The sequence below is a fragment of the Thalassophryne amazonica genome, chromosome 3 (genome assembly GCF_902500255.1).
Source record: "Thalassophryne amazonica chromosome 3, fThaAma1.1, whole genome shotgun sequence".
NCBI lineage: Eukaryota > Metazoa > Chordata > Actinopteri > Batrachoidiformes > Batrachoididae > Thalassophryne > Thalassophryne amazonica.
The window spans coordinates 3,905,259-3,932,056 of NC_047105.1; the positions used below are offsets into that span (position 1 = coordinate 3,905,259).

Genomic DNA, 26,798 nt, shown 5'->3' on the forward strand with positions numbered 1-26,798 from the left:
CCACTCTGAAGACAAGGACATGGCACCCATCTTCCCGGTGTCCTTATGGCAGGTCAGCTTAAGGTTTAACCAAAAACAAAAAGGACACCGAATCCAAAATGAAACAAGAATTCTGGACTGACGCTGACTTTTGGAAACCTCGTTTAACCTTCATCCAGCTTCGTTCCTGTAGCTGGTGTTTCATCAGAATTTTCAAACTGTTGAAAAATGTGAATGAAACCCGATGACAACCTCAATTCATCCATATTCCATTTTGTTTTCTGTCGTGATGGTTCCTCATCATTTGCGTAGTTCCCGTACCATCAGCATTCTGTTTGACTGTCGTCCAACTTCATCCAACCTCCCAAGTCCGACACCGTGCACAAATGTCGACGATATCTGAACGGATCAGTAACTAAAGATCCGACGAGCTGAACGTGACTCGTCCACGTGAGGGACAAAAAGCAACGTTTTCAAACAGAAACAACAGCGGCAAGAATGTTTGATCAGCTACTTTAACTATTTACGCACGTTCACATGCTGGCTGTGCGCACACACACACACACACAAACGGCTGTGCGCCACAGACGGTTGTGCGCACGTTCTAGTTTTGTCTGTGGCTGGAATGTTCCAGCCACAGACAGCAATTTTATTAATTTCAGTTTTCTTTTGTTCTTTTATGTGCTCTGGACTCGCAGGCTTTTCGGTGATGGGAGAAGTGCCGACTCATTCGTCCACTTTGTCTCGATGATTTGTGACTTTGTGGCTCATTAAGAGGGCCAGTTCTGTAGTGGGTCTGGGCTTGGACTCTGTGGAGACAGTGGTGGAGCAGAGAACACTCACAAAGACCCATGCCATCCTGTCTAATGAGAGTCACCTCTGAACTCTGTCTTCTCCATCCAGAGAAGCTCAGTAAGCTCGAGATTTCTCTCATTGAGATAGTAGAAAAAGCTTGAATCTTTGACTGGACTGGGTTGCTTGACACGAGGACATTTCACTTCAAATCGCAGAAGCTTCCTCAGCTAAAATTCTTGCTCTGGTGGTCTGACTTCTGTCTTCACTCTTGTCGAGAAGAATGAACCGAAGTCACAAAAGCTGGAGTTTTAAACCTAACCAGACCCCTCCTACCGAGAGGCTGACTGCTAAGGCTAGTGACTAAACAATAGCTCTAATTAGAACCTATTGTGCTCTAGTTGGCACCCTCCTAATGACAGGACAGCTGTGGCTCCCTCTCATTGAGATGTTCTACAGAGAGACTGAGGAACTCATTTGTTCCGCGTGCCATCAGGCTGTTTAACGAGGCCTCTGCTGGGAGGAGCAGGAGGGAGAATGTGCTTTAGCAGCTAGTTTTTAGTTATTATTTATTTATTTTGTGGTGGGCTTTGTTCCTTCCATTTTATTGTATCTTTTAATTCTATTTATCCTTGGAGCAGGGACAATGCACAATTTCCTTTGGGATCAATAAAGTATTTATCTTTCTATCCATCTATCTATCTTTTTTCCTTCGTTCAGCGATCGCCGTGTGACCGGGCCTTTAAAAAAGGAGTCGGACGGGTCAGTACCAGAGCAGAGAGAAGTTGGCGGGTCCTTTGGGGAGGCCGAGCTCATGATTCAATGGACTGTCGTGCTCCAGCAGGATGGACATGGACGCTGAATGTCCTAAGTAGAGCTCCTCCAGCTGCTGGCGCTGTATGCTCAGAGAGTCACCACCCTGCAAACACCACCAACACCAAAACAAACAAAAAATATATATATTATATATATCAGTATGGAAGCCTGTTTGCGCCACTTGAAAAAAAATGTTTTTCTCGCAATTCTGACTTATTATCTCACAATTCTGACTTATTATCTCGCAATTCTGAGTTACTATCTCGCAATTCTGACTTATCTCGCAATTCTGACTTATCTCACAATTCTGAGTTACTATCTCGCAATTCTAACTTATTATCTCGCAATTCTGAGTTACTATCTCGCAATTCTGACTTATTATCTCGCAATTCTGACTTATTATCTCGCAATTCTGAGTTACTATCTCGCAATTCTGAGTTACTATCTCCCAATTCTGACTTATTATCTCGCAATTCTGAGTTACTATCTCGCAATTCTGACTTATCTCGCAATTCTGACTTATTATCTCGCAATTCTGAGTTACTATCTCCCAATTCTGAGATACTTTACGTTACGAAATGCATTGCCCCTGTTGTGAAAAGCACCCCCTTCGCGGGAACGCGCATTTGAACCTCGTCACCTTTAAACTCACAATTAACAGCACAGATACACAGTTTGCGCAACAAAAACGTACACAAATCAATATGATACTTATTCTATCTCATGTTGTCTCCAGATATGTGGGAGTGAACACAGCACTAATTGGCTGGTTTTGTTCAGTAGGAACGACGCGTCTGATATTATCATGTTTATTTTATGACGTTTCATCACACGATGGTGTTTGTTTTAGTGTTTATTTGTTTAAATTATTTTAATTTTATTCATTGACGTTATAAGTGAATATGCAGCTTGAATCACTGTGGAACGTTTGAGGACCCTGTTGAAATTAGCGTTGATTCCTATTGTCTGCATATGTATTATGTCTGTATATAATACGTATATTAATTTATTAAGAGTATCCTAATCATCATCAGAATTATTATTATTATAAAAATGTACACAAAACAATGGTTATCATTCCATGTAATAGTAACTCAGAATTGCGAGATAGTAACTCAGAATTGCGAGATAATAAGTCAGAATTGTGAGATAATAAGTCAGAATTGCGAGATAGTAAGTCAGAATTGTGAGATAAGTCAGAATTGCGAGATAGTAACTCAGAATTGTGAGATATCTCGCAATTAATCAAAAAACCTTTTTTTCAAGTGGCGCAAACGAGCTTCCATATATCAGCAACCGTCATCAAAAAAAAAAAAAAATTGAAAATATCAGCAACCTTCATCCAGAAAAAAGACAGAAAATATTACCATCCTTCATCCAGAAAATATTATATACAGTAGTGTTCATAATAATAGTAGTTCTATGTGACTAAAAAGATTAATCCAGGTTTTGAGTATATTTCTTATTGTTACATGGGAAACAAGGTACCAGATTCAGTAGATTCTCACAAATCCAACAAGACCAAGCATTCATGATATGCACACTCTTAAGGCTATGAAATTGGGCTATTAATAAAAAAAAGTAGAAAAGGGGGTGTTCACAATAATAGTAGCATCTGCTGTTGACGCTACAAACTCAAAACTATTATTTTCAAGCTGCTTTTTTTAGCAATCCTGTGAATCACTAAACTAGTATTTAGTTGAGTCTTTTTTTGGCTCTCTGTTGGGACTGTTTACACAGAGACTGCTACCTGCTGCTTTGGACTTGAACTAACAGTCTTTTTCAAGACTTTTTTACTTTTTTACCTTTTTACTTTTTTTTACTTTTTTACTGTGCTCCAACGCCTAAGGAAGACCTCTAACGGTCGAAACATCGCGACGGAGCACTTTTATCAGCTAACTTTCATTAGCGTTGGCAAGCTAACTAGCTTGCTAACGCTTTCGTTTTTATTTTTTTATTTATTTTTTATTTTTATTTTATTTTAGCACCGTTGTCGTGCGTTCGCTGTTGTCGTGCGTTGCCTGTGCTGCTTCATGGCCTGTTTGGTGCCTTGATTGGGGCACTCCTTCTGCTGAATCACCTCTGGATTATTTGCACATTATTCACTTTGTGTGTTTTTGGGAATCCGCTAGCTTAGCGCAGCTACTAGCTCTTAGCCGGTTTTAGCATGGCGGCTTCTCCCGTCTCTCCCGTACTTTTCTGCTCTGGGTGTGAAATGTTTAGTTATTCCTCGGCCTCCTTTAGCAGTAACGGTACTTGTAATAAGTGCAGCTTATTCGTAGCTTTGGAGGCCAGGCTGGGCGAATTGGAGGCTCGGCTCCGCACCGTGGAAAATTCTACAGCTAGCCAGGCCCCTGTAGTCGGTGCGGACCAAGGTAGCTTAGCCGCTGTTAGTTACCCCCTGGCAGATCCCGAGCAGCCGGGAAAGCAGGCTGACTGGGTGACTGGTGAGGAGGAAGCGTAGTTCTAAACAGAAGCCCCGTGTACACCGCCAACCCGTTCACATCTCTAACCGTTTTTCCCCACTCGACGATACACTCGCCGAGGATCAAACTCTGGTTGTTGGCGACTCTGTTTTGAGAAATGTGAAGTTGGCGACACCAGCAACCATAGTCAATTGTCTTCCGGGGGCCAGAGCAGGCGACATCGAAGGACATTTGAAATTGCTGGCTAAGGCTAAGCGTAAATTTGGTAAGATTGTAATTCACGTCGGCAGTAATGACACTCGGTTACGCCAATCGGAGGTCACTAAAATTAACATTAAATCGGTGTGTAACTTTGAAAAAACAATGTCGGACTCTGTTGTTTTCTCTGGGCCCCTCCCCAATCAGACCGGGAGTGACATGTTTAGCCGCATGTTCTCCTTGAATTGCTGGCTGTCTGAGTGGTGTCCAAAAAATGAGGTGGGCTTCATTGATAATTGGCAAAGCTTCTGGGGAAAACCTGGTCTTGTTAGGAGAGACGGCATCCATCCCACTTTAGAGGGAGCAGCTCTCATTTCTAGAAATCTGGCCAATTTTTTTGGATCCTCCAAACTGTGACTATCTAGCGTTGGGACCAGGAGGCAGAGCTGTGGTCTTATACACCTCTCTGCAGCTTCTCTCCCCCTGCCATCCCCTCATTACCCCATCCCCGTAGAGACGGTGCCTGCTCCCAGACCACCAATAACCAGCAAAAATCTATTTAAGCATAAAAATTCAAAAAGAAAAAATAATATAGCACCTTCAATTGCACCACAGACTAAAACAGTTAAATGTGGTCTATTAAACATTAGGTCTCTCTCTTCTAAGTCCCTGTTGGTAAATGATATAATAATTGATCAACGTATTGATTTATTCTGCCTAACAGAAACCTGGTTACAGCAGGATGAATATGTTAGTTTAAATGAGTCAACACCCCCGAGTCATACTAACTGTCAGAATGCTCGTAGCACGGGCCGGGGCGGAGGATTAGCAGCAATCTTCCATTCCAGCTTATTAATTAATCAAAAAACTAGACAGAGCTTTAATTCATTTGAAAGCTTGTCTCTTAGTCTTGTCCATCCAAATTGGAAGTCCCAAAAACCAGTTTTATTTGTTATTATCTATCGTCCACCTGGTCGTTACTGTGAGTTTCTCTGTGAATTTTCAGACCTTTTGTCTGACTTAGTGCTTAGCTCAGATAAGATAATTATAGTGGGCGATTTTAACATCCACACAGATGCTGAGAATGACAGCCTCAACACTGCATTTAATCTATTATTAGACTCTATCGGCTTTGCTCAAAAAGTAAATGAGTCCACCCACCACTTTAATCATATTTTAGATCTTGTTCTGACTTATGGTATGGAAATAGAAGACTTAACAGTATTCCCTGAAAACTCCCTTCTGTCTGATCATTTTTTAATAACATTTACATTTACCCTGATGGACTACCCTGCAGTGGGGAATAAGTTTCATTACACTAGAAGTCTTTCAGAAAGCGCTGTAACTAGGTTTAAGGATATGATTCCTTCTTTATGTTTTCTAATGTCATATACCAACACAGAGCAGAGTAGCTACCTAAACTCTGTAAGGGAGTTAGAGTATCTCGTCAATAGTTTTACATCCTCATTGAAGACAACTTTGGATGCTGTAGCTCCTCTGAAAAAGAGAGCTTTAAATCAGAAGTGTCTGACTCCGTGGTATAACTCACAAACTCATAGCTTAAAGAAGATAACCCGTAAGTTGGAGAGGAAATGGCGTCTCACTAATTTAGAAGATCTTCACTTAGCCTGGAAAAAGAGTTTGTTGCTCTATAAAAAAGCCCTCCGTAAAGCTAGGACATCTTTCTACTCATCACTAATTGAAGAAAATAATTAACAATAAATAACAACCCCAGGTTTCTTTTCAGCACTGTAGCCAGGCTGACAAAGTGTCAGAGCTCTATTGAGCTGAGTATTCCATTAACTTTAACTAGTAATGACTTCATGACTTTCTTTGCTAACAAAATTTTGACTATTAGAGAAAAAATTACTCATAACCATCCCAAAGATGTATCGTTATCTTTGGCTGCTTTCAGTGATGCCGGTATTTGGTTAGACTCTTTCTCTCCGATTGTTCTGAGTTATTTTCATTAGTTACTTCATCAAAACCATCAACATGTTTATTAGACCCCATTCCTGCCAGGATGCTCAAGGAAGTCCTACCATTATTTAATGCTTCAATCTTAAATATGATCAATCTATCTTTGTTAGTTGGTTATGTACCACAGGCCTTTAAGGTGGCAGTAATTAAACCATTACTTAAAAAGCCATCACTTGACCCAGCTATCTTAGCTAATTATAGGCCAATCTCCAACCTTCCTTTTCTCTCAAAGATTCTTGAGAGGGTAGTTGTAAAACAGCTAACTGATCACCTGCAGAGGAATGGTCTATTTGAAGAGTTTCAGTCAGGTTTTAGAATTCATCATAGTACAGAAACAGCATTAGTGAAGGTTACAAATGATCTTCTTATGGCTTCGGACAGTGGACTTATCTCTGTGCTTGTTCTGTTGGACCTCAGTGCTGCTTTTGATACTGTTGACCATAAAATTTTATTACAGAGATTAGAGCATGTCATAGGTATTAAAGGCACTGCGCTGCGGTGGTTTGAATCATATTTGTCTAATAGATTACAGTTTGTTCATGTAAATGGGGAATCTTCTTCACAGACTAAAGTTAATTATGGAGTTCCACAAGGTTCTGTGCTAGGACCAATTTTATTCACTTTATACATGCTTCCCTTAGGCAGTATTATTAGACGGTATTGCTTAAATTTTCATTGTTACGCAGATGATACCCAGCTTTATCTATCCATGAAGCCAGAGGATACACACCAATTAGCTAAACTGCAGGATTGTCTTACAGACATAAAGACATGGATGACCTCTAATTTCCTGCTTTTAAACTCAGATAAAACTGAAGTTATTGTACTTGGCCCCACAAATCTTAGAAGCATGGTGTCTAACCAGATCGTTACTCTGGATGGCATTTCCCTGATCTCTAGTAATACTGTGAGAAATCTTGGAGTCATTTTTGATCAGGATATGTCATTCAAAGCGCATATTAAACAAATATGTAGGACTGCCTTTTTGCATTTACGCAATATCTCTAAAATCAGAAAGGTCTTGTCTCAGAGTGATGCTGAAAAACTAATTCATGCATTTATTTCCTCTAGGCTGGACTATTGTAATTCATTATTATCAGGTTGTCCTAAAAGTTCCCTAAAAAGCCTTCAGTTGGTTCAGAATGCTGCAGCTAGAGTACTGACGGGGACTAGCAGGAGAGAGCATATCTCACCCGTGTTGGCCTCTCTTCATTGGCTTCCTGTTAATTCTAGAATAGAATTTAAAATTCTTCTTCTTACTTATAAGGTTTTGAATAATCAGGTCCCATCTTAGGGACCTCGTAGTACCATATTACCCCATTAGAGCGCTTCGCTCTCAGACTGCGGGCTTACTTGTAGTTCCTAGGGTTTGTAAGAGTAGAATGGGAGGCAGAGCCTTCAGCTTTCAGGCTCCTCTCCTGTGGAACCAGCTCCCAATTCAGATCAGGGAGACAGATACCCTCTCTACTTTTAAGATTAGGCTTAAAACTTTCCTTTTCGCTAAGGCTTATAGTTAGGGCTGGATCGGGTGACCCTGGACCATCCCTTGGTTATGTTGCTTTAGATGTAGACTGTGGGGGGGTTCCCATGATGCACTGTTTCTTTCTCTTTTTGCTCCGTATGCATCACTCTGCATTTAATCATTAGTGATCGATCTCTGCCCCCCTTCTCGGCATGTCTTTTTCCTGGTTCTTTCCCTCAGCCCCAACCAGTCTCAGCAGAAGACTGCCCCTCCCTGAGCCTGGTTCTGCTGGAGGTTTCTTCCTGTTAAAAGGGAGTTTTTCCTTCCCACTGTGGCCAAGTGCTTGCTCATAGGGGGTCGTTTTGACCGTTGGGGTTTTTCATAATTATTGTATGGCCTTGCCTTACAATATGGAGCGCCTTGGGGCAACTGTTTGTTGTGATTTGCCGCTATATAAGAAAAAAGTTGATTGATTGATTGATAGTTGTATAACCACAGTTTTTCATGATTTCTTCACATCTGCGAGGCATTAACTTTGTTGGTTTGGAACCAAGATTTTGCTGGTTTACTAGTGTGCTTGGGGTCATTGTCTTGTTGAAACACCCATTTCAAGGGCATGTCCTCTTCAGCATAAGGCAACATGACCTCTTCAAGTATTGTGACATATCCAAACTGATCCATGATACCTGGTATGCGATATATAGGGCCAACACCATAGTAGGAGAAACATGCCCATATCATGATGCTTGCACCACCATGCTTCACTGTCTTCACTGTGAACTGTGGCTTGAATTCAGAGTTTGGGGGTCGTCTCACAAACTGTCTGCGGCCCTTGGACCCAAAAAGAACAATTTTACTCTCATCAGTCCACAAAATATTCCTCCATTTCTCTTTAGGCCAGTTGATGTGTTCTTTGGCAAATTGTAACCTCTTCTGCACATGTCTTTTATTTAACAGAGGGACTTTGTGGGGGATTCTTGCAAATAAATTAGCTTCACACAGGTGTCGTCTAACTGTCACAGCACTTACAGGTAACTCCAGACTGTCTTTGATCATCCTGGAGCTGATCAGTGGGTGAGCCTTTGCCATTCTGGTTATTCTTCTATTCATTTTGATGGTTGTTTTCCGTTTTCTTCCACGCGTCTCTGTTTTTTTTTTTTGTCCATTTTAAAGCACTGGAGATCATTGTAGATGAAAAGCCTATAATTTTTTGCACCTGCGTATAAGTTTTCCCCTCTCCAATCAACTTTTTAATCAAACTACGCTGTTCTTCTGAACAATGTCTTGAACGTCCCATTTTCCTCAGGCTTTCAAAGAGAAAAGCATGTTCAACAGGTGCTGGCTTCATCCTTACATAGGGGACACCTGATTCACACCGGTTTGTTCCACAAAATTGACAAACTCACTGACTGAATGCCACACGACTATTATTGTGAACACCCCCTTTTCTACTTTTTTTTACTAATAGCCCAATTTCATAGCCTTAAGAGTGTGCATATCTTGAATGCTTGGTCTTGTTGGATTTGTGAGAATCTACTGAATCTACTGGTACCTTGTTTCCCATGTAACAATAAGAAATATACTCAAAACCTGGATTAATAACTGTGCCATCAGTAGTGTGCTGACATATGGGTTGTTAGTGTGGTTCTCCAGCTGCACTAAGGCTGATCAGCAGGCACTTCAGCAGGTGGTGAAAATAGCGGGGAGTATCATTGGGACGACTCTCCCAGAGATTAACACTATCTATCCCACTCGCTGTCTTAACAGAGTGCGTAATATCCTGCGAGACCAGCATCATCCTGCTTATCACTTTCTCCATCTGTTGCCTTCAGGGAGAAGGTATAGGGCCGTAAAGGCCAGAAAATCTAGACTGGCCAATAGCCTGTATCCTCAAGCTGTCAGATTATTGAACTCTGCCCTCCCCCCCTCTTTGCCTCCCTCCCACGGACTATAACTATATCAACTGCATTGAGTTCATAATCAATTGTAGTAGCACTGAACTGGTTTTGCTTTGTTGCACATTGTTATTATTATTTATTTATTTGGAAATTGCCCTCTTCCCCCTATGTCCCTCCTTCCGTGGATTATAGCCATCAATTAATAGTATTGAACTGGTTTCTGCATTGCTGTACAGTGTTACCATTTTTATATTTATTTATTTGGTCTGTTCTTACTCTTAATGCATTTTTTCAATATCTTGTTTTTATACTGCTGTCAAATGTCACTGTACAGATGTTATAAAAAATGTCCAAAAAATGAGGTGGGCTTCATAGATAATTGGCAATGCTTCTGGGAAAACCTGGTCTTGTTAGGAGAGACGGCATCCATCCCACTTTGGATGGAGCAGCTCTCATTTCTAGAAATCTGGCCAATTTTCTTAAATCCTCCAAACCGTGACTATCCACGGTTGGGACCAGGAAGCAGAGTTGTAGTCTTACACACCTCTCTGCAGCTTCTCTCCCACTGCCATCCCCTCATTACCCCATCCCCGTAGAGACGGTGCCTGCTCCCAGACCACCAATAACCAGCAAAAACCTATTTAAGCATAAAAATTCAAAAAGAAAAAATAATATAGCACCTTCAACTGCACCACAGACTAAAACAGTTAAATGTGGTCTATTAAACATTAGGTCTCTCTCTTCTAAGTCCCTGTTAGTAAATGATATAATAATTGAGCAACATATTGATTTATTCTGCCTTACAGAAACCTGGTTACAGCAGGATGAATATGTTAGTTTAAATGAGTCAACACCCCCGAGACACACTAACTGTCAGAACGCTCGTAGCACGGGCCGAGGCGGAGGATTAGCAGCAATCTTCCATTCCAGCTTATTAATTAATCAAAAACCCAGACAGAGCTTTAATTCATTTGAAAGCTTGACTCTTAGTCTTGTCCATCCAAATTGGAAGTCCCAAAAAACAGTTTTATTTGTTATTATCTATCGTCCACCTGGTCGTTACTGTGAGTTTCTCTGTGAATTTTCAGACATTTTGTCTGACTTAGTGCTTAACTCAGACAAGATAATTATAGTGGGTGATTTTAACATCCACACAGAAGCTGAGAATGACAGCCTCAACACTGCATTTAATCTATTGTTAGACTCAACCCACCACTTTAATCATATCTTAGATCTTGTTCCGACTTATGGTATGGAAATTGAAGACTTAACAGTATTCCCTGAAAACTCCCTTCTGTCTGATCATTTCTTAATAACATTTACATTTACTCTGATGGACTACCCAGCAGTGGGGAATAAGTTTCATTACACTAGAAGTCTTTCAGAAAGCGCTGTAACTAGGTTTAAGGATATGTTTCCTTCATGTTCTCTAATGCCATATACCAACACAGTGCAGAGTAGCTACCTAAACTCTGTAAGTGAGAGAGTATCTCGTCAATAGTTTTACATCCTCATTGAAGACAACTTTGGATGCTGTAGCTCCTCTGAAAAAGAGAGCTTTAAATCAGAAGTGCCTGACTCCGTGGTATAACTCACAAACTCGCAGCTTAAAGCAGATAACCCGTAAGTTGGAGACGAAATGGTCTATTGCTCTATAAAAAAGCCCTCCGTAAAGCTAGGACATCTTACTACTCATCACTAATTGAAGAAAATAAGAACAACCCCAGGTTTCTTTTCAGCACTGTAGCCAGGCTGACAAAGAGTCAGAGCTCTACTGAGCCGAGTATTCCTTTAACTTTAACTAGTAATGACTTCATGACTTTCTTTGCTAATAAAATTTTAACTATTAGAGAAAAAATTACTCATAACCATCCCAAAGACGTATCGTTATCTTTGGCTGCTTTCAGTGATGCCGGTATTTGGTTAGACTCTTTCTCTCCGATTGTTCTGTCTGAGTTATTTTCATTAGTTACTTCCTCGAAACCATCAACATGTCTATTAGACCCCATTCCTACCAGGCTGCTCAAGGAAGCCCTACCATTAATTAATGCTTCGATCTTAAATATGATCAATCTATCTTTATTAGTTGGCTATGTACCACAGGCTTTTAAGGTGGCAGTAATTAAACCATTACTTAAAAAGCCATCACTTGACCCAGCTATCTTAGCTAATTATAGGCCAATCTTCAACCTTCCTTTTCTCTCAAAAATTCTTGAAAGGGTAGTTGTAAAACAGCTAACTGATCATCTGCAGAGGAATGGTCTATTTGAAGAGTTTCAGTCAGGTTTTAGAATTCATCATAGTACAGAAACAGCATTAGTGAAGGTTACAAATGATCTTCTTATGGCCTTATGACAGTGGACTCATCTCTGTGCTTGTTCTGTTAGACCTCAGTGCTGCTTTTGATACTGTTGACCATAAAATTTTATTACAGAGATTAGAGCATGCCATAGGTATTAAAGGCACTGCGCTGCGGTGGTTTGAATCATATTTATCTAATAGATTACAATTTGTTCATGTAAATGGGGAATCTTCTTCACAGACTAATGTTAATTATGGAGTTCCACAAGGTTCTGTGCTAGGACCAATTTTATTCACTTTATACATGCTTCCCTTAGGTAGTATTATTAGACGGCATTGCTTAAATTTTCATTGTTACGCAGATGATACCCAGCTTTATCTATCTATGAAGCCAGAGGACACACACCAATTAGCTAAACTGCAGGATTGTCTTACAGACATAAAGACATGGATGACCTCTAATTTCCTGCTTTTACACTCAGATAAAACTGAAGTTATTGTACTTGGCCCCACAAATCTTAGAAACATGGTGTCTAACCAGATCCTTACTCTGGATGGCATTTCCCTGATCTCTAGTAATACTGTGAGAAATCTTGGAGTCATTTTTGATCAGGATATGTCATTCAATGTGCATATTAAACAAATATGTAGGACTGCTTTTTTGCATTTGCGCAATATCCCTAAAATTAGAAAGGTCTTGTCTCAGAGTGATGCTGAAAAACTAATTCATGCATTTATTTCCTCTAGGCTGGACTACTGTAATTCATTATTATTAGGTTGTCCTAAAAGTTCCCTGAAAAGCCTTCAGTTAATTCAAAATGCTGCAGCTAGAGTACTAACAGGGACTAGAAGGAGAGAGCATATCTCACCCATATTGGCCTCTCTTCATTGGCTTCCTGTTAATTCTAGAATAGAATTTAAAATTCTTCTTCTTACTTATCAGGTTTTGAATAATCAGGTCCCATCTTATCTTAGGGACCTCATAGTACCATATCACCCCAATAGAGCGCTTCGCTCTCAGACTGCAGGCTTACTTGTAGTTCCTAGGGTTTGTAAGAGTAGAATGGGAGGCAGAGCCTTCAGCTTTCAGGCTCCTCTCCTGTGGAACCAGCTCCCAATTCAGATCAGGGAGACAGACACCCTCTCTACTTTTAAGATTAGGCTTAAAACTTTCCTTTTTGCTAAAGCTTATAGTTAGGGCTGGATCAGGTGACCCTGAACCATCCCTTAGTTATGCTGCTATAGACATAGACTGCTGGGGGGTTCCCATGATGCACTGAGTGTTTCTTTCTCTTTTTGCTCTGTATGCACCACTCTGCATTTAATCATTAGTGATTGATCTCTGCTCCCCTCCACAGCATGTCTTTTTCCTGGTTCTCTCCCTCAGCCCCAACCAGTCCCAGCAGAAGACTGCCCCTCCCTGAGCCTGGTTCTGCTGGAGGTTTCTTCCTGTTAAAAGGGAGTTTTTCCTTCCCACTGTTGCCAAGTGGTTGCTCACAGGGGGTCGTTTTGACCGTTGGGGTTTTTCCGTAATTAGTGTATGGCCTTGCCTTACAATATAAAGCGCCTTGGGGCAACTGTTTGTTGTGATTTGGCGCTATATAAATAAAATTGATTTGATTTGATAAATGTTGCATGGGGTATTTAGGGGGTTATTTATTGCACTGGTTGCTCTTTTTAACTACGTATGTGGATGCTCCAGACGTAATTTCGTTTTTCTTTGTGGCAATGACAATAAATGCTTGAATCTTGAATCTAATCTTTTTAGTCACATAGCACTACTATTATTCTGAACATTACTGTATGTATATATTTTTGTTGTTTTTAATGTGATTGTTTTTTCCCCTCAGATGAAAGGTGGTTTTATTTATATAATATATATATATATATATATATACACGAGGGCTGTCAATAAAGTACAGGTCCTTTTTATTTTTTTCAAAAACTATATGGATTTCATTCATATGTTTTTACGTCAGACATGCTTGAACCCTCGTGCGCATGCGTGAGTTTTTCCACGCCTGTCGGTGACGTCATTCGCCTGTGAGCACTCCTTGTGGGAGGAGTCGTCCAGCTCCTCGTCGGAATTCCTTTGTCTGAGAAGTTGCTGAGAGACTGGCGCGTTGTTTGATCAAAATTTTTTCTAAACCTGTGAGACACATCGAAGTGGACACGGTTCGAAAAATTAAGCTGGTTTTCAGTGAAAATTTTAACAGCTGATGAGAGATTTTGAGGTGATTCTGTCGCTTTAAGGACTTTTCACGGTGCGAGACGTCGCGCTGCGCTCTCAGGCGGCGTCATCAGCCTGTTCAAGCTGAAAACCTCCACATTTCAGGCTCTATTGATCCAGGACGTCGTGAGAGAACAGAGAAGTTTCAGAAGAAGTCGGTTTCAGCATTTTATCCGGATATTCCACTGTTAAAGATTTTTTTAATGAAAGACGTGCGGACGGATCCGCGCGTCGGGACGCAGCCGACGCGGTGCGGCGGCACAGGAAAAACACCTCCGTGTTGATAACCATTTGTAAAATCCAGGCGGCTTTTGATGGCTTTCAGTGGAGTGAGTATATGAGAAATTGTTTAACAGGCAGGACATGTTCCAACTTGTCCTTAAGGCTTTCAAACAGAGGTGTTTTTCCTGTGGCGGAGCGTCGCGGCGGCTGCGTCCCAACGCGCGGACCCGTCCGCACGTCTTTCATTAAAAAAAATCTCCTTTAACAGTGGAATATCCGGATAAAATGCTGAAACCGACTTCTTCTGAAACTTCTGTTCTCTCACGACGTCCTGGATCAATACAGCCTGAAATGTGGAGGTTTTCAGCTTGAAACAGGCTGACGACGGCGGCTGAGAGCGCTGAGCGACGTCTCGCACCGTGGGAAGTCCTTAAAGCGACAGAATCACCTCAAAATCTCTCATCAGCCGTTAAAATTTTCACTGAAAACCAGCTTAATTTTTCGAACCGTGTCCACTTCGATGTGTCTCACAGGTTTAGAAAAAATTTTGATCAAACAAAGCGCCAGTCTCTCAGCAACTTCTCAGACAAAGGAAATCCGACGAGGGGCTGGACGACTCCTCCCACAAGGAGTGCTCACAGGCGAATGACGTCACCGACAGGCGTGGAAAAACTCACGCATGCGCACGAGGGTTCAAGCATGTCTGACGTAAAAACATATGAATGAAATCCATATAGTTTTTGAAAAAAATAGAAAGGACCGTAACTTTATTGACAGCCCTCGTATAGGGCAGCACGGTGGATTAGTGGTTAGCACTGTTGCCTCACAGCGAGAAGGTCGTGGGTTCAATTCCTGTGGCCTTTGTGTGTGGAGTTTGCATGTTCTCCCCGTGTTTGCGTGGGTTTCCTCCCACATCCAAAGACATGCGGGTTAGGTGGATTGGAATCTTTAAATTGTCCGTAGGTGTGTGTGTGGGTGTGTCTGTGTTTGTTTGTCTGTTTGTGGCCCTGCGACAGACTGGCGTCCTGTCCTGGGTGTATGTTACTGCTGCAAATAAGTATTTGAACACCTACCAACCAGCAAGAATTCTGTCTCTCACAGACCTGTTAATTTTTCTTTAAGAAGCCCTCTTATTCTGCACTGGTGTCAGGTAACAAGTTCAAACAGGTGCAATTAATACAGGTAAAGAGCCTGTTCATCCGAGGGGAAAAAACAATCAAATTAAAAACAACAACAACAACAAAAAAACATAACAGACAGAAACTGTCAGCACCTTCGGAATGGTTGCTGTGGTAGAGACACATAAAGGTGTCGGCCCCCTAAAACGGCGCCCAAGTTCCGGCAGTGGAAACGGGTCCGTTCACTAAAGCACCCAATAATGAGTAACACAAGCCACAAAACCAAATCCTCCAGAGGCAGGTTTGGTTTTATGCAGTAATATTTATCTAGTGTTTACTGACTGTACCTGTAAATCTTGTTTGTTGCCGTCAGTACAGCAGTGAGTCAAAAAAAAAACACAACAGTCCCTATTGGCAGATGATGGGACAAAAACATAAGAGAATAAGAGCAATCAGAGATTTCTGACCTCCGCCAATCCGGATCATCTCCAAAATTCAGTGGCGTCTTCCACGGCCTAATAGCTATCTGTGGTGAGAATTTCTTCAAAATCCGTCAAGTAGTTTTGATTCAAAGGATTCAAGGGATTCAAAATAATTTTATTGTCATATGCACAGAAAAACATGTTCCCTGCACAATGAAATGTGTCTACTGCATTTAACCCATCCTAATTGCCAGTAGGAGCAGAAGTCGCCATTAGGCGCCCGGGGACCAGCTCCAGCTGTACATCCCTGCCTTGGTCAACAGCAGGGCTGAGCAAACCAAGACCGACCCATAACAAACGACACACACATTACACACAACACACATAGGCCGGCCCGGTACATAAACATAGAAAAAAGCACACACAAGGTAAGGAAGAGAAAAAAACCCTCAAGGTTGCTGCCTTCGAGAAGCCACAACAATGAGGAAAAAACTCTTATCAGCACAGAGAACAGTAAACACACAGACAAACAAGAACACAGGACGACAGCCAAGATTTGAAAGTCCAGTTTATCAGAACACTCCAGTAGCAGCCCTTTTTGGCGCTAAACAACGGCCATGACTGAATCCTGGAAGGGAGGGGGGGTTCAGCTCTGAGCAGTCACTGTTCACAGTCAACGTCAGAGCTGGAGAAGCTGAGGGAGGGGGAGACCGGGGAAGCGAGGCTTGAGTGTTTAATCTTCTTGGAGGTTTTTTATCGCAGCGGCCTTGAAGTGCAGCTGTCTTGGGGAAGCCAAATGAATGTCTGATTAGCAGACGCCTGAAAGATTCCACAGTTCTGAGAACAAAGTGGCTCTCAATGCATCTGAATGTAGAAAGGATGTGGTCATTACTGACGGTCAAGGCAGTTTTCCAGCGCTGCAATCCTCCCAGAGATGATGTAATCCTTAGTGGATGTAATCCTGGCCTCTGGATTTTTTTGTTTTTTGTTTTAATCGATATGGTCAAAGGTGCATGTGCAAAGGCCGTCCTCACCGTTACCTTCAGTGGAGGTGATGTTAGCTGGCTTGTGAGCACAAAAATGAAGGAGAAACAAATGACATTAACTTTTATTTGGTGTTGCTGAAAGGCGGTGGAGGCTCATCAGGCCACCGTTTTCTTCAGCAGCAGCGCTCGAATCATGAAGAAGACAACAAGAGGACAAACTACTGGAGTTAAAACACAATCAAGAACTAGATTACCACCCCCCACCTTGAGCAGGACGAGCTGTGGCCCCCGGCGCAGCGTGATGGTTCCTCTGAGGCTCTCTGGGACGGCCAGCACCGAGGAGATCTGAGCACATCCAGAACAGTTAACCAGACTGTGCCTGAGCGCGCCGCTGATCCACCACTCATGGAACGCTGCAGCGGGGACACAGTTCCAAACCCGCATGAGTCAAACAGCAAAAAGACACTTTTTACAAACAAACTCATCTCCACATCACAGCACCTCGCCAGAGATCAAACCGTCAGACAGACGTGCCGCCAAGGAGGTCTGGAGAGAAAATCTTTGATTTTCTAAACTCATTGCAAACGAACTCAAATGTTTCAAACATTTTTTTTTTTACTTACTTACTTCCTGTTTAATTTTATATTTGATAACTACACCCTATAGCTCCCAAAAAAGTATCTCAAAATATCAGAATATTTCATTTATAGTTTGAGTGATTTGAGTGACATTTATTTTAAATAAATAAATGTCATGAATCTTTCAGTTGGGTTCAGGCCACACAACCACCATCATGGGGCAGACACCACTGGTGCCCTCCACAGGGAGGGTAAGACCCTGCTGTCCACAGAGTGCTGGATCTAAGCACAGTCACAGAGGGTTGGCTGGAGATGAAATGTGTGGTCAGCAAAGACGCACAGTCAACAGGGATGACCGCAGCCTGGAGGACTAGAGTCAGAGCATCAAGAGCCGACACACCCAGACAACTGTCGAGCCACTCCTGAAGCAGAGACACTGCCAGAAGTGTCTGATCTGGATTGAGGAGAAAAAGAACTGGACCACTGCTCAGTGGTCCAAAGTCGTCTTTTCAGATGCAAGTAAACTTTGCATTTCATTGGAAAATCAGGGTCCCAGAGTCTGGAGGACGAGTACATTTTTGTCTATTTTTCTGAGCTCACAGCCACAATTATAACTAGAGCACCACGCTCGTAGAGCACAAACCTCCACCAATACTAGTTTCCAATTCCACAAATTTTTACCTTGGAAAAAAAATTTCAAGGTCAAAGTCTAGTTAGAAGTGACTTTTCATGAGCTAAAATATGACACAGAATACAGATCAAAAGGGCTTTCAATGTTAAAAACAATCAAATATCCGCTAAATCAGCAATACAGATCAGATCCAGCGTGACCAACCGAACGGTCCCCCCTAAAAAGTCACTCCTCCCTGCCTTCACTGCGCAAGCGTCATTAGCCACGGTTCACTGATTATCACCTCATTTCTGCTTCAATCTGCCCCCAGTCATCATCTATCTCAGTGACAGAAATCTGAAGCTTTTGTACAACAATCATTTCCACATAAATTCAGCATTATTTCATTATAAAAGACGGAGGAAGTGATCAGAGCGCTGCAGCTACAAGGGGCTGCTAGCTGTTGCTTTCACTGTGCATCCATCATTTCAAAGCGTCACCGATTATCACCTCGTTTCTGCTTAAAACTGACTTTAGAATGATTTAAGAGGTTTTACTTTGTCATCTGATGGTTAATAATCACATCAGTCCATTTGATTGCTTTGGGTGAAGAGATTCAGACGAGCCAGGGTTCTCACCAGCATCATAACAAAAAATTACACTGCAGTTGGGCCGTTATGTGGTTTTTGAGGGTGTGTAACGGGAAAATAATCATTTCTCTATGTTGATTGTGGAACTGCTGGTTCTGATGTAGAAGCAGCATGTCCACAATTTATTCATCAGCCTGTAACAAAGCGTTTGTCTTTTCTGCTGATTAAAGTCTCTATTTCTCTGTGAGAATCGTCGCCCGCTTCACAGAGACAGTTTTAATTCATTTGTCATTAACGTAGTTTTTTTTTTTGTTTTTTTTTTGTGGAGCAGCTAACGATGCAGTTCTCTGCTGTGGACTGGAACCTTAATATCTCCCGTTTCTCTGGTTCCTAAACTAAAGTTAGTGTCACGCGTGAAAATAATAATAATAATGGTAATATCCTCCGCTCCGTGTGTGTTGTTTTTCCCCAAAATGAGACATCCCCCGTTCAGTCGGGGAGAACTTATCCCGGTGAGTCTCAGCGCTCCAGTCTGAGCGCAGCAGCTCTACAGGCGCGAGTATTATTGGGGAGGCCAGGACCAAAGTAACATTTTACATTTATATCCCTCTGAAACACTGCTGCCAGCATTTCAGTCCTCAACAAAGCAAAATATTTATTGAATGACAAAGCTCTACATATTTTATATTGTCCACTTGTTTTGCCATATCTGAATTACTGTGTGGAAGTTTGGGGAAACACTTACAAATCCTCACTTCAACCGTTATGCATTCTCCAGAAAAGAGCCATCAGAATGGTTCATAAGGCAGGTTTCTATGACCAACGCTTTATTCATAAACTCCTGCTTCTACTGGTGGTTGGCTCTCACTGCGGTATTGTATCACTTCCTGTTCCGGAGCACAGCAGTGTTTTGCTGTATCTGTTAGCTGTTTATTCTGCACAGTTAGATTGATCTAGTTAACTAGATAATGATTTGTTTCACAGTGTAATCTTCACGTGCCTTAACTAAAGCACTCCCTCTGCTGAATCACCTCTAAATTATTTATACATGATTCACTTTGTGTGTTTTTAGGAATCCGCTAGCTTAGCGCAGCTACTAGCTCTTAGCCGGTTTAGCATGGCGGCTTCTCCTGTCTCTCCCGCACTTCTCTGCTCTGGGTGTAAAATGTTTAGTTATTCCTCGGCCTCTTTTAGCAGTAATGGTACTTGTAATAAGTGTAGCTTATTCGTAGCTTTGGAGGCCAGGCTGGGCGAATTGGAGACTCGGCTCCGCACCGTGGAAAATCCTACAGCTAGCCAGGCCCCTGTAGTCGGTGCGGACCAAGGTAGCTTAGCCGCCGTTAGTTCCCCTCTAGCAGAACCCGAGCAGCCGGGAAAGCAGGCCGACTGGGTGACTGTGAGGAGGAAGAGTAGTCCTAAACAGAAGCCCTGTGTACACCGCCAACCCGTTCACATTTCTAACCGTTTTTCCCCACTCGGCGACACACCTGCCGAGGAACAAACTCTGGTTATTGGCGACTCTGTTTTGAGAAATGTGAAGTTAGCAACACCAGCAACCATAGTCAAATGTCTTCCAGGGGCCAGAGCAGGCGACATTGAAGGAAATTTGAAACTGCTGGCTAAGGCTAAGCGTAAATTCAGTAAGATTGTAATTCACGTCGGCAGTAATGACACCCGCTTACGCCAATCGGAGGTCACTAAAATTAACACTGAATCGGTGTGTAACTTTGCAAAAACAATGTCGGACTCTGTAGTTTTCTCTGGGCCCCTCCCCAATCGGACCGGGAATGACATGTTTAGCCGCATGTTCTCCTTGAATTGCTGGCTGTCTGAGTGGTGTCCAAAAAATGAGGTGGGCTTCATAGATAATTAGCAAAGCTTCTGGGGAAAACCTGGTCTTGTTAGGAGAGATGGCATCCATCCCACTTTGGATGGAGCAGCTCTCATTTCTAGAAATCTGGCCAATTTTCTTAAATCCTCCAAACAGTGACTATCCAGGGTTGGGACCAGGAAGCAGAGTTGTAGTCTTACACACCTCTCTGCAGCTTCTCTCCCCCTGCCATCCCCTCATTACCCCATTCCCGTAGAGACGGTGCCTACTCCCAGACCACCAATAACCAGCAAAAATCTATTTAAGCATAAAAATTCAAAAAGAAAAAATAATATAGCAACTTCAACTGCACCACAGACTAAAACAGTTAAATGTGGTCTATTAAACATTAGATCTCTATCTTCTAAGTCCCTGTTAGTAAATGATATAATAATTGATCAACATATTGATTTATTCTGCCTTACAGAAACCTGGTTACAGCAGGATGAATATGTTAGTTTAAATGAGTCAACACCCCCGAGTCACACTAACTGTCAGAATGCTCGTAGCACGGGCCGAGGCGGAGGATTAGCAGCAATCTTCCACTCCAGCTTATTAATTAATCAAAAACCCAGACAGAGCTTTAATTCATAGTGGGTGATTTTAACATCCACACAGATGATGAGAATGACAGCCTCAACACTGCATTTAATCTATTGTTAGACTCGATTGGCTTTGCTCAAAATGTAAATAAGTCCACCCACCACTTTAATCATACCCTAGATCTTGTTCTGACTTATGGTATGGAAATTGAAGACTTAACAGTATTCCCTGAAAACCCCCTTCTGTCTGATCATTTCTTAATAACATTTACATTTACTCTGATGGACTACCCAGCAGTGGGGAATGAGTTTCATTACAGTAGAAGTCTTTCAGAAAGCGCTGTAACTAGGTTTAAGGATATGATTCCTTCTTTATGTTCTCCAATGCCATATACCAACACAGGGCAGAGTAGCTACCTAAACTCTGTGAGTGAGATAGATTATCTCGTCAATAGTTTTATATCCTCATTGAGGACAACTTTGGATGCTGTACCTCCTCTGAAAAAGAGAGCCTTAAATCAGAAGTGCCTGACTCCGTGGTATAACTCACAAACTCGCAGCTTAAAGCAGATAACCCGTAAGTTGGAGAGGAAATGGCATCTCACTAATTTAGAAGATCTTCACTTAGCCTGGAAAAAGAGTCTGTTGCTCTATAAAAAAGCCCTCCGTAAAGCTAGGACATCTTACTACTCATCACTAATTGAAGAAAATAAGAACAACCCCAGGTTTCCTTTCAGCACTGTAGCCAGGCTGACAAAAAGTCAGAGCTCTATTGAGCCGAGTATTCCTTTAACTTTAACTAGTAATGACTTCATGACTTTCTTTTCTAATAAAATTTTTAACTATTAGAGAAAAAAATTACTCATAACCATAACAAAGACATATCGTTCTCTTTGGCTGCTTTCAGTGATGCCGGTATTTGGTTAGACTCTTTCTCTCCGATTGTTCTGTCTGAGTTATTTTCATTAGTGACTTCCTCCAAACCATCAACATGTCTATTAGCCCCCATTCCTACCAGGCTGCTCAAGGAAGCCCTACCATTAATTAATGCTTCGATCTTAAATATGATCAATCTGTAATTAAACCATTACTTAAAAAGCCATCACTTGACCCAGCTATCTTAGCTAATTATAGGCCAATCTCCAACCTTCCTTTACTCTCAAAAATTCTTGAAAGGGTAGTTGTAAAACAGCTAACTGATCATCTGCAGAGGAATGGTCTATTTGAAGAGTTTCAGTCAGGGTTTAGAATTCATCATAGTACAGAAACAGCATTAGTGAAGGTTACAAATGATCTTCTTATGGCCTCAGGCAGTGGACTCATCTCTGTGCTTGTTCTGTTAGACCTCAGTGCTGCTTTTGATACTGTTGACCATAAAATTTTATTACAGAGATTAGAGCATGCCATAGGTATTAAAGGCACTGCGCTGCGGTGGTTTGAATCATATTTATCTAATAGATTACAATTTGTTCATGTAAATGGGGAATCTTCTTCACAGACTAAGGTTAATTATGGAGTTCCACAAGGTTCTGTGCTAGGACCAATTTTATTCACTTTATACATGCTTCCCTTAGGCAGTATTATTAGACAGCATTGCTTAAATTTTCATTGTTACGCAGATGATACCCAGTTTTATCTATCCATGAAGCCAGAGGACACACACCAATTAGCTAAACTGCAGGATTGTCTTACAGACATAAAGACATGGATGACCTCTAATTTCCTGCTTTTAAACTCAGATAAAACTGAAGTTATTGTACTTGGCCCCACAAATCTTAGAAACATGGTGTCTAACCAGATCCTTACTCTGGATGGCATTACCCTGACCTCTAGTAATACTGTGAGAAATCTTGGAGTCATTTTTGATCAGGATATGTCATTCAATGCGCATATTAAACAAATATGTAGGACTGTTTTTTTTGCATTTGCACAATATCTCTAAAATTAGAAAGGTCTTGTCTCAGAGTGATGCTGAAAAACTAATTCATGCATTTATTTCCTCTAGGCTGGACTATTGTAATTCATTATTATCAGGTTGTCCTTAAAGTTCCCTGAAAAGCCTTCAGTTAATCCAAAATGTTGCAGCTAGCGTACTGACCGGGACTAGAAGGAGAGAGCATATCTCACCCATATTGGCCTCTCTTCATTGGTTTCCTGTTAATTCTAGAATAGAATAGAATAGAATTAACTTCTTACTTATAAGGTTTTGAATAATCAGGTCCCATCTTATCTTAGGGACCTCATAGTACCATATCACCCCAATAGAGCGCTTCGCTCTCAGACTGCAGGCTTACTTGTAGTTCCTAGGGTTTGTAAGAGTAGAATGGGAGGCAGAGCCTTCAGCTTTCAGGCTCCTCTCCTGTGGAACCAGCTCCCAATTCGGATCAGGGAGACAGACACCCTCTCTACTTTTAAGATTAGGCTTAAAACTTTCCTTTTTGCTAAAGCTTATAGTTAGGGCTGGATCAGGTGACCCTGAACCATCCCTTAGTTATGCTGCTATAGACTTAGACTGCTGGGGGGTTCCCATGATGCACTGAGTGTTTCTTTCTCTTTTTGCTCTGTATGCACCACTCTGCATTTAATCATTAGTGATTGATCTCTGCTCCCCTCCACAGCATGTCTTTTTCCTGGTTCTCTCCCTCAGCCCCAACCAGTCCCAGCAGAAGACTGCCCCTCCCTGAGCCTGGTTCTACTGGAGGTTTCTTCCTGTTAAAAGGGAGTTTTTCCTTCCCACTGTCGCCAAGTGCTTGCTCACAGGGGGTCGTTTTGACCGTTGGGGTTTTTCCGTAATTATTGTATGGCTTTGCCTTACAATATAAAGCACCTTGGGGCAACTGTCTGTTGTGATTTGGTGCTATATAAATAAAATTGATTTGATTTGATTTGCCTCCTAAAACTTCCAGATCTGGTAGAATTGCAGACAGCTCATTTCTTATGTCTTGTACTGTTACAAGTATTATTATCACTGCTTATCTTACACACGATGTTTGATGAACATTTTCCTCTACTTGCACCCACACTGTGTGTTTTCTTAAGAGCTGACGTAACATGTGAATTTCTCCTCTGTGAGATCAATAAAGTTTATCTTATCTTATCTTAATGTATAAAGCCAGACACAAACAACTACCAGATAACTTACAGAAACTTTTTACTGATAGAGAGGGGGTTATAATTACAGGGGAAACTTTAACTTCAAAAACAGAATTGTTCGAACATCTATGAAGAGAATGTGTATTTCAGTTAGTGGTGTGAAGGTTTGGAATGAACTTAGTGATGAGTTTATTGACTGGTGGTTGGCTCTCACTGCGGTATTGTATCACTTCCTGTTCCGGAGCACAGCGGTGTTTTTCTGTATCTGTTAGCTGTTTAATCTGCACAGTTAGATTGATCTAGTTAACTAGATAACGATTTGTTTCACAGTGTAATCTTCACGTGCCTTAACTAAAGCACTCCCTCTGCTGAATCACCTCTAAATTATTTACACATTATTCACTTTGTGTGTTTTTAGGAATCCGCTAACTTAGCGCAGCTACTAGCTCTTAGCCGGTTTAGCATGGCGGCTTCTCCTGTCTCTCCCGCACTTTTCTGCTCTGGGTGTGAAATGTTTAGTTATTCCTCGGCCTCCTTTAGCAGTAATGGTACTTGTAATAAGTGTAGCTTATTCGTAGCTTTGGAGGCCAGGCTGGGCGAATTGGAGACTCGGCTCCGCACCGTGGAAAATTCTACAGCTAGCCAGGCACCTGTAGTCGGTGCGGACCAAGGTAGCTTAGCCGCCGTTAGTTTCCCTCTGGCAGATCCCGAGCAGCCGGTAAAGCAGGCCGACTGGGTGACTGTGAGGAGGAAGCGTAGTTCTAAACAGAAGCCCCGTGTACACCGCCAACCCGTTCACATTTCTAACCATTTTTCCCTACTCGGTGACACACCCACCGAGGATCAAACTCTGGTTATTGGCGACTCTGTTTTGAGAAATGTGAAGTTAGCGACACCAGCAACCATAGTCAATTGTCTTCCGGGGGCCAGAGCAGGCGACATTGAAGGAAATTTGAAACTGCTGGCTATGGCTAAGCGTAAATTTGGTAAGACTGTAATTCACGTCGGCAGTAATGACACCCGGTTACGCCAATCGGAGGTCACTAAAATTAACATTGAATCGGTGTGTAACTTTGCAAAAACAATGTCGGACTCTGTAGTTTTCTCTGGCCAATTTTCTTAAATCCTCCAAACCGTGACTATCCAGGGTTGGGACCAGGAAGCAGAGTTGTAGTCTTACACACCTCTCTGCAGCTTCTCTCCCACTGCCATCCCCTCATTACCCCATCCCCGTAGAGACGGTGCCTGCTCCCAGACCACCAATAACCAGCAAAAATCTATTTAAGCATAAAAATTCAAAAAGAAAAAATAATATAGCACCTTCAACTGCACCACAGACTAAAACAGTTAATTGTGGTCTATTAAACATTAGATCTCTGTCTTCTAAGTCCCTGTTAGTAAATGATATAATAATTGATCAACATATTGATTCATTCTGCCTTACAGAAACCTGGTTACAGCAGGATGAATATGTTAGTTTAAAGGAGTCAACACCCCCGAGTCACACTAACTGTCAAAATGCTCGTAGCACGGGCCGAGGCGGAGGATTAGCAGCAATCTTCCATTCCAGCTTATTAATTAATCAAAAACCCAGACAGAGCTTTAATTCATTTGAAAGCTTGACTCTTAGTCTTGTCCATCCAAATTGGAAGTCCCAAAAAACAGTTTTATTTGTTATTATCTATTGTCCACCTGGTCGTTACTGTGAGTTTCTCTGTGAATTCTCAGACCTTTTGTCTGACTTAGTGCTTAGCTCAGATAAGATAATTACAGTGGGCAATTTTAACATCCACACAGATGCTGAGAATGAGGGGTCGTTTTGACCGTTGGGGTTTTTACGTAATTATTGTTTGGCCTTGCCTTACAATATAAAGCGCCTTGGGGCAACTGTTTGTTGTGATATGGCGCTATATAAATAAAATTGATTGATTGATTGATTGATTGATTGATGAGCTGAAACAGTGTCCAAGAATGAGTCTGTTCAAGAAAAAGCTCAGACTGATTTCAACAAGTACAGGGATGTAGATACGAGGTGAACACTAACAATGTATTTAGTAGAGCCCCGCCGATATATCAGCTAGCCTTTTTAAAGTACTCACTATCGGCTAAAATTTTGCCGATAGAACGCCGATAATTGCTCATAAACAGAACAGTTACTGAAATAATGTTTGTGTCAGCAATGTAAAATGTCCTTGCACCGTTTGTCCAGTAGATGGAGCTCTGACTCCATTCAACTGAGAGCTGCTTACACCCCTGCTTAAATGTGTTCATCACCAGCCCCCGTAGTTCGCCGTCACACTGCACTGATCGGCTGACAAAAGCATACAAGTAAGTTTATAAGGATGTTGTTTGTGCAGACCTTATTTCTAGCATGAAAAACTTTTGTTTACTGCTAAGAGGTTGAAACATTCAGATTCACTGGTCGCCCAGAAAGGTTCTGGGAATTACTGCCATTCGCCATTAACCCTCTGGGGCCGACGCTGTCGTATACAACGGCTGGGACCAAGCTTTACTAAATTGTAAATAACTTTTTAATGATATGAGATAGAAACTTACTTTTTTTTTTTTTGCTGAAAAGTTAACCCTGCGGCGTTTTGATCCACCGTCGGCCATCTTGGTACTCCAAATAGAAGATGTGTGATGACGTGCGCAATGTGAGTGTCCAATCGGAATTGGTTCTCCATC

The 26,798-nt window shown here is 41.8% G+C and overlaps 1 protein-coding gene across 2 annotated transcripts in view; it reads right to left on the minus strand.

Moving 5' to 3' along the window:
• Positions 1 to 26,798, minus strand: part of c3h6orf89 (chromosome 3 C6orf89 homolog) — a 44,464-nt gene that overhangs the window by 10,334 nt on the left and 7,332 nt on the right. For both annotated transcript variants that reach the window (XM_034164706.1, XM_034164699.1), the window contains exons 4-5: positions 17,095 to 17,243; positions 1,542 to 1,690 (exon numbers count right to left, since the gene is read on the minus strand). In XM_034164706.1, the coding sequence (XP_034020597.1) occupies positions 1,542 to 1,690; positions 17,095 to 17,243 (298 nt within the window). The remainder of the gene's footprint in view (positions 1 to 1,541; positions 1,691 to 17,094; positions 17,244 to 26,798) is intronic.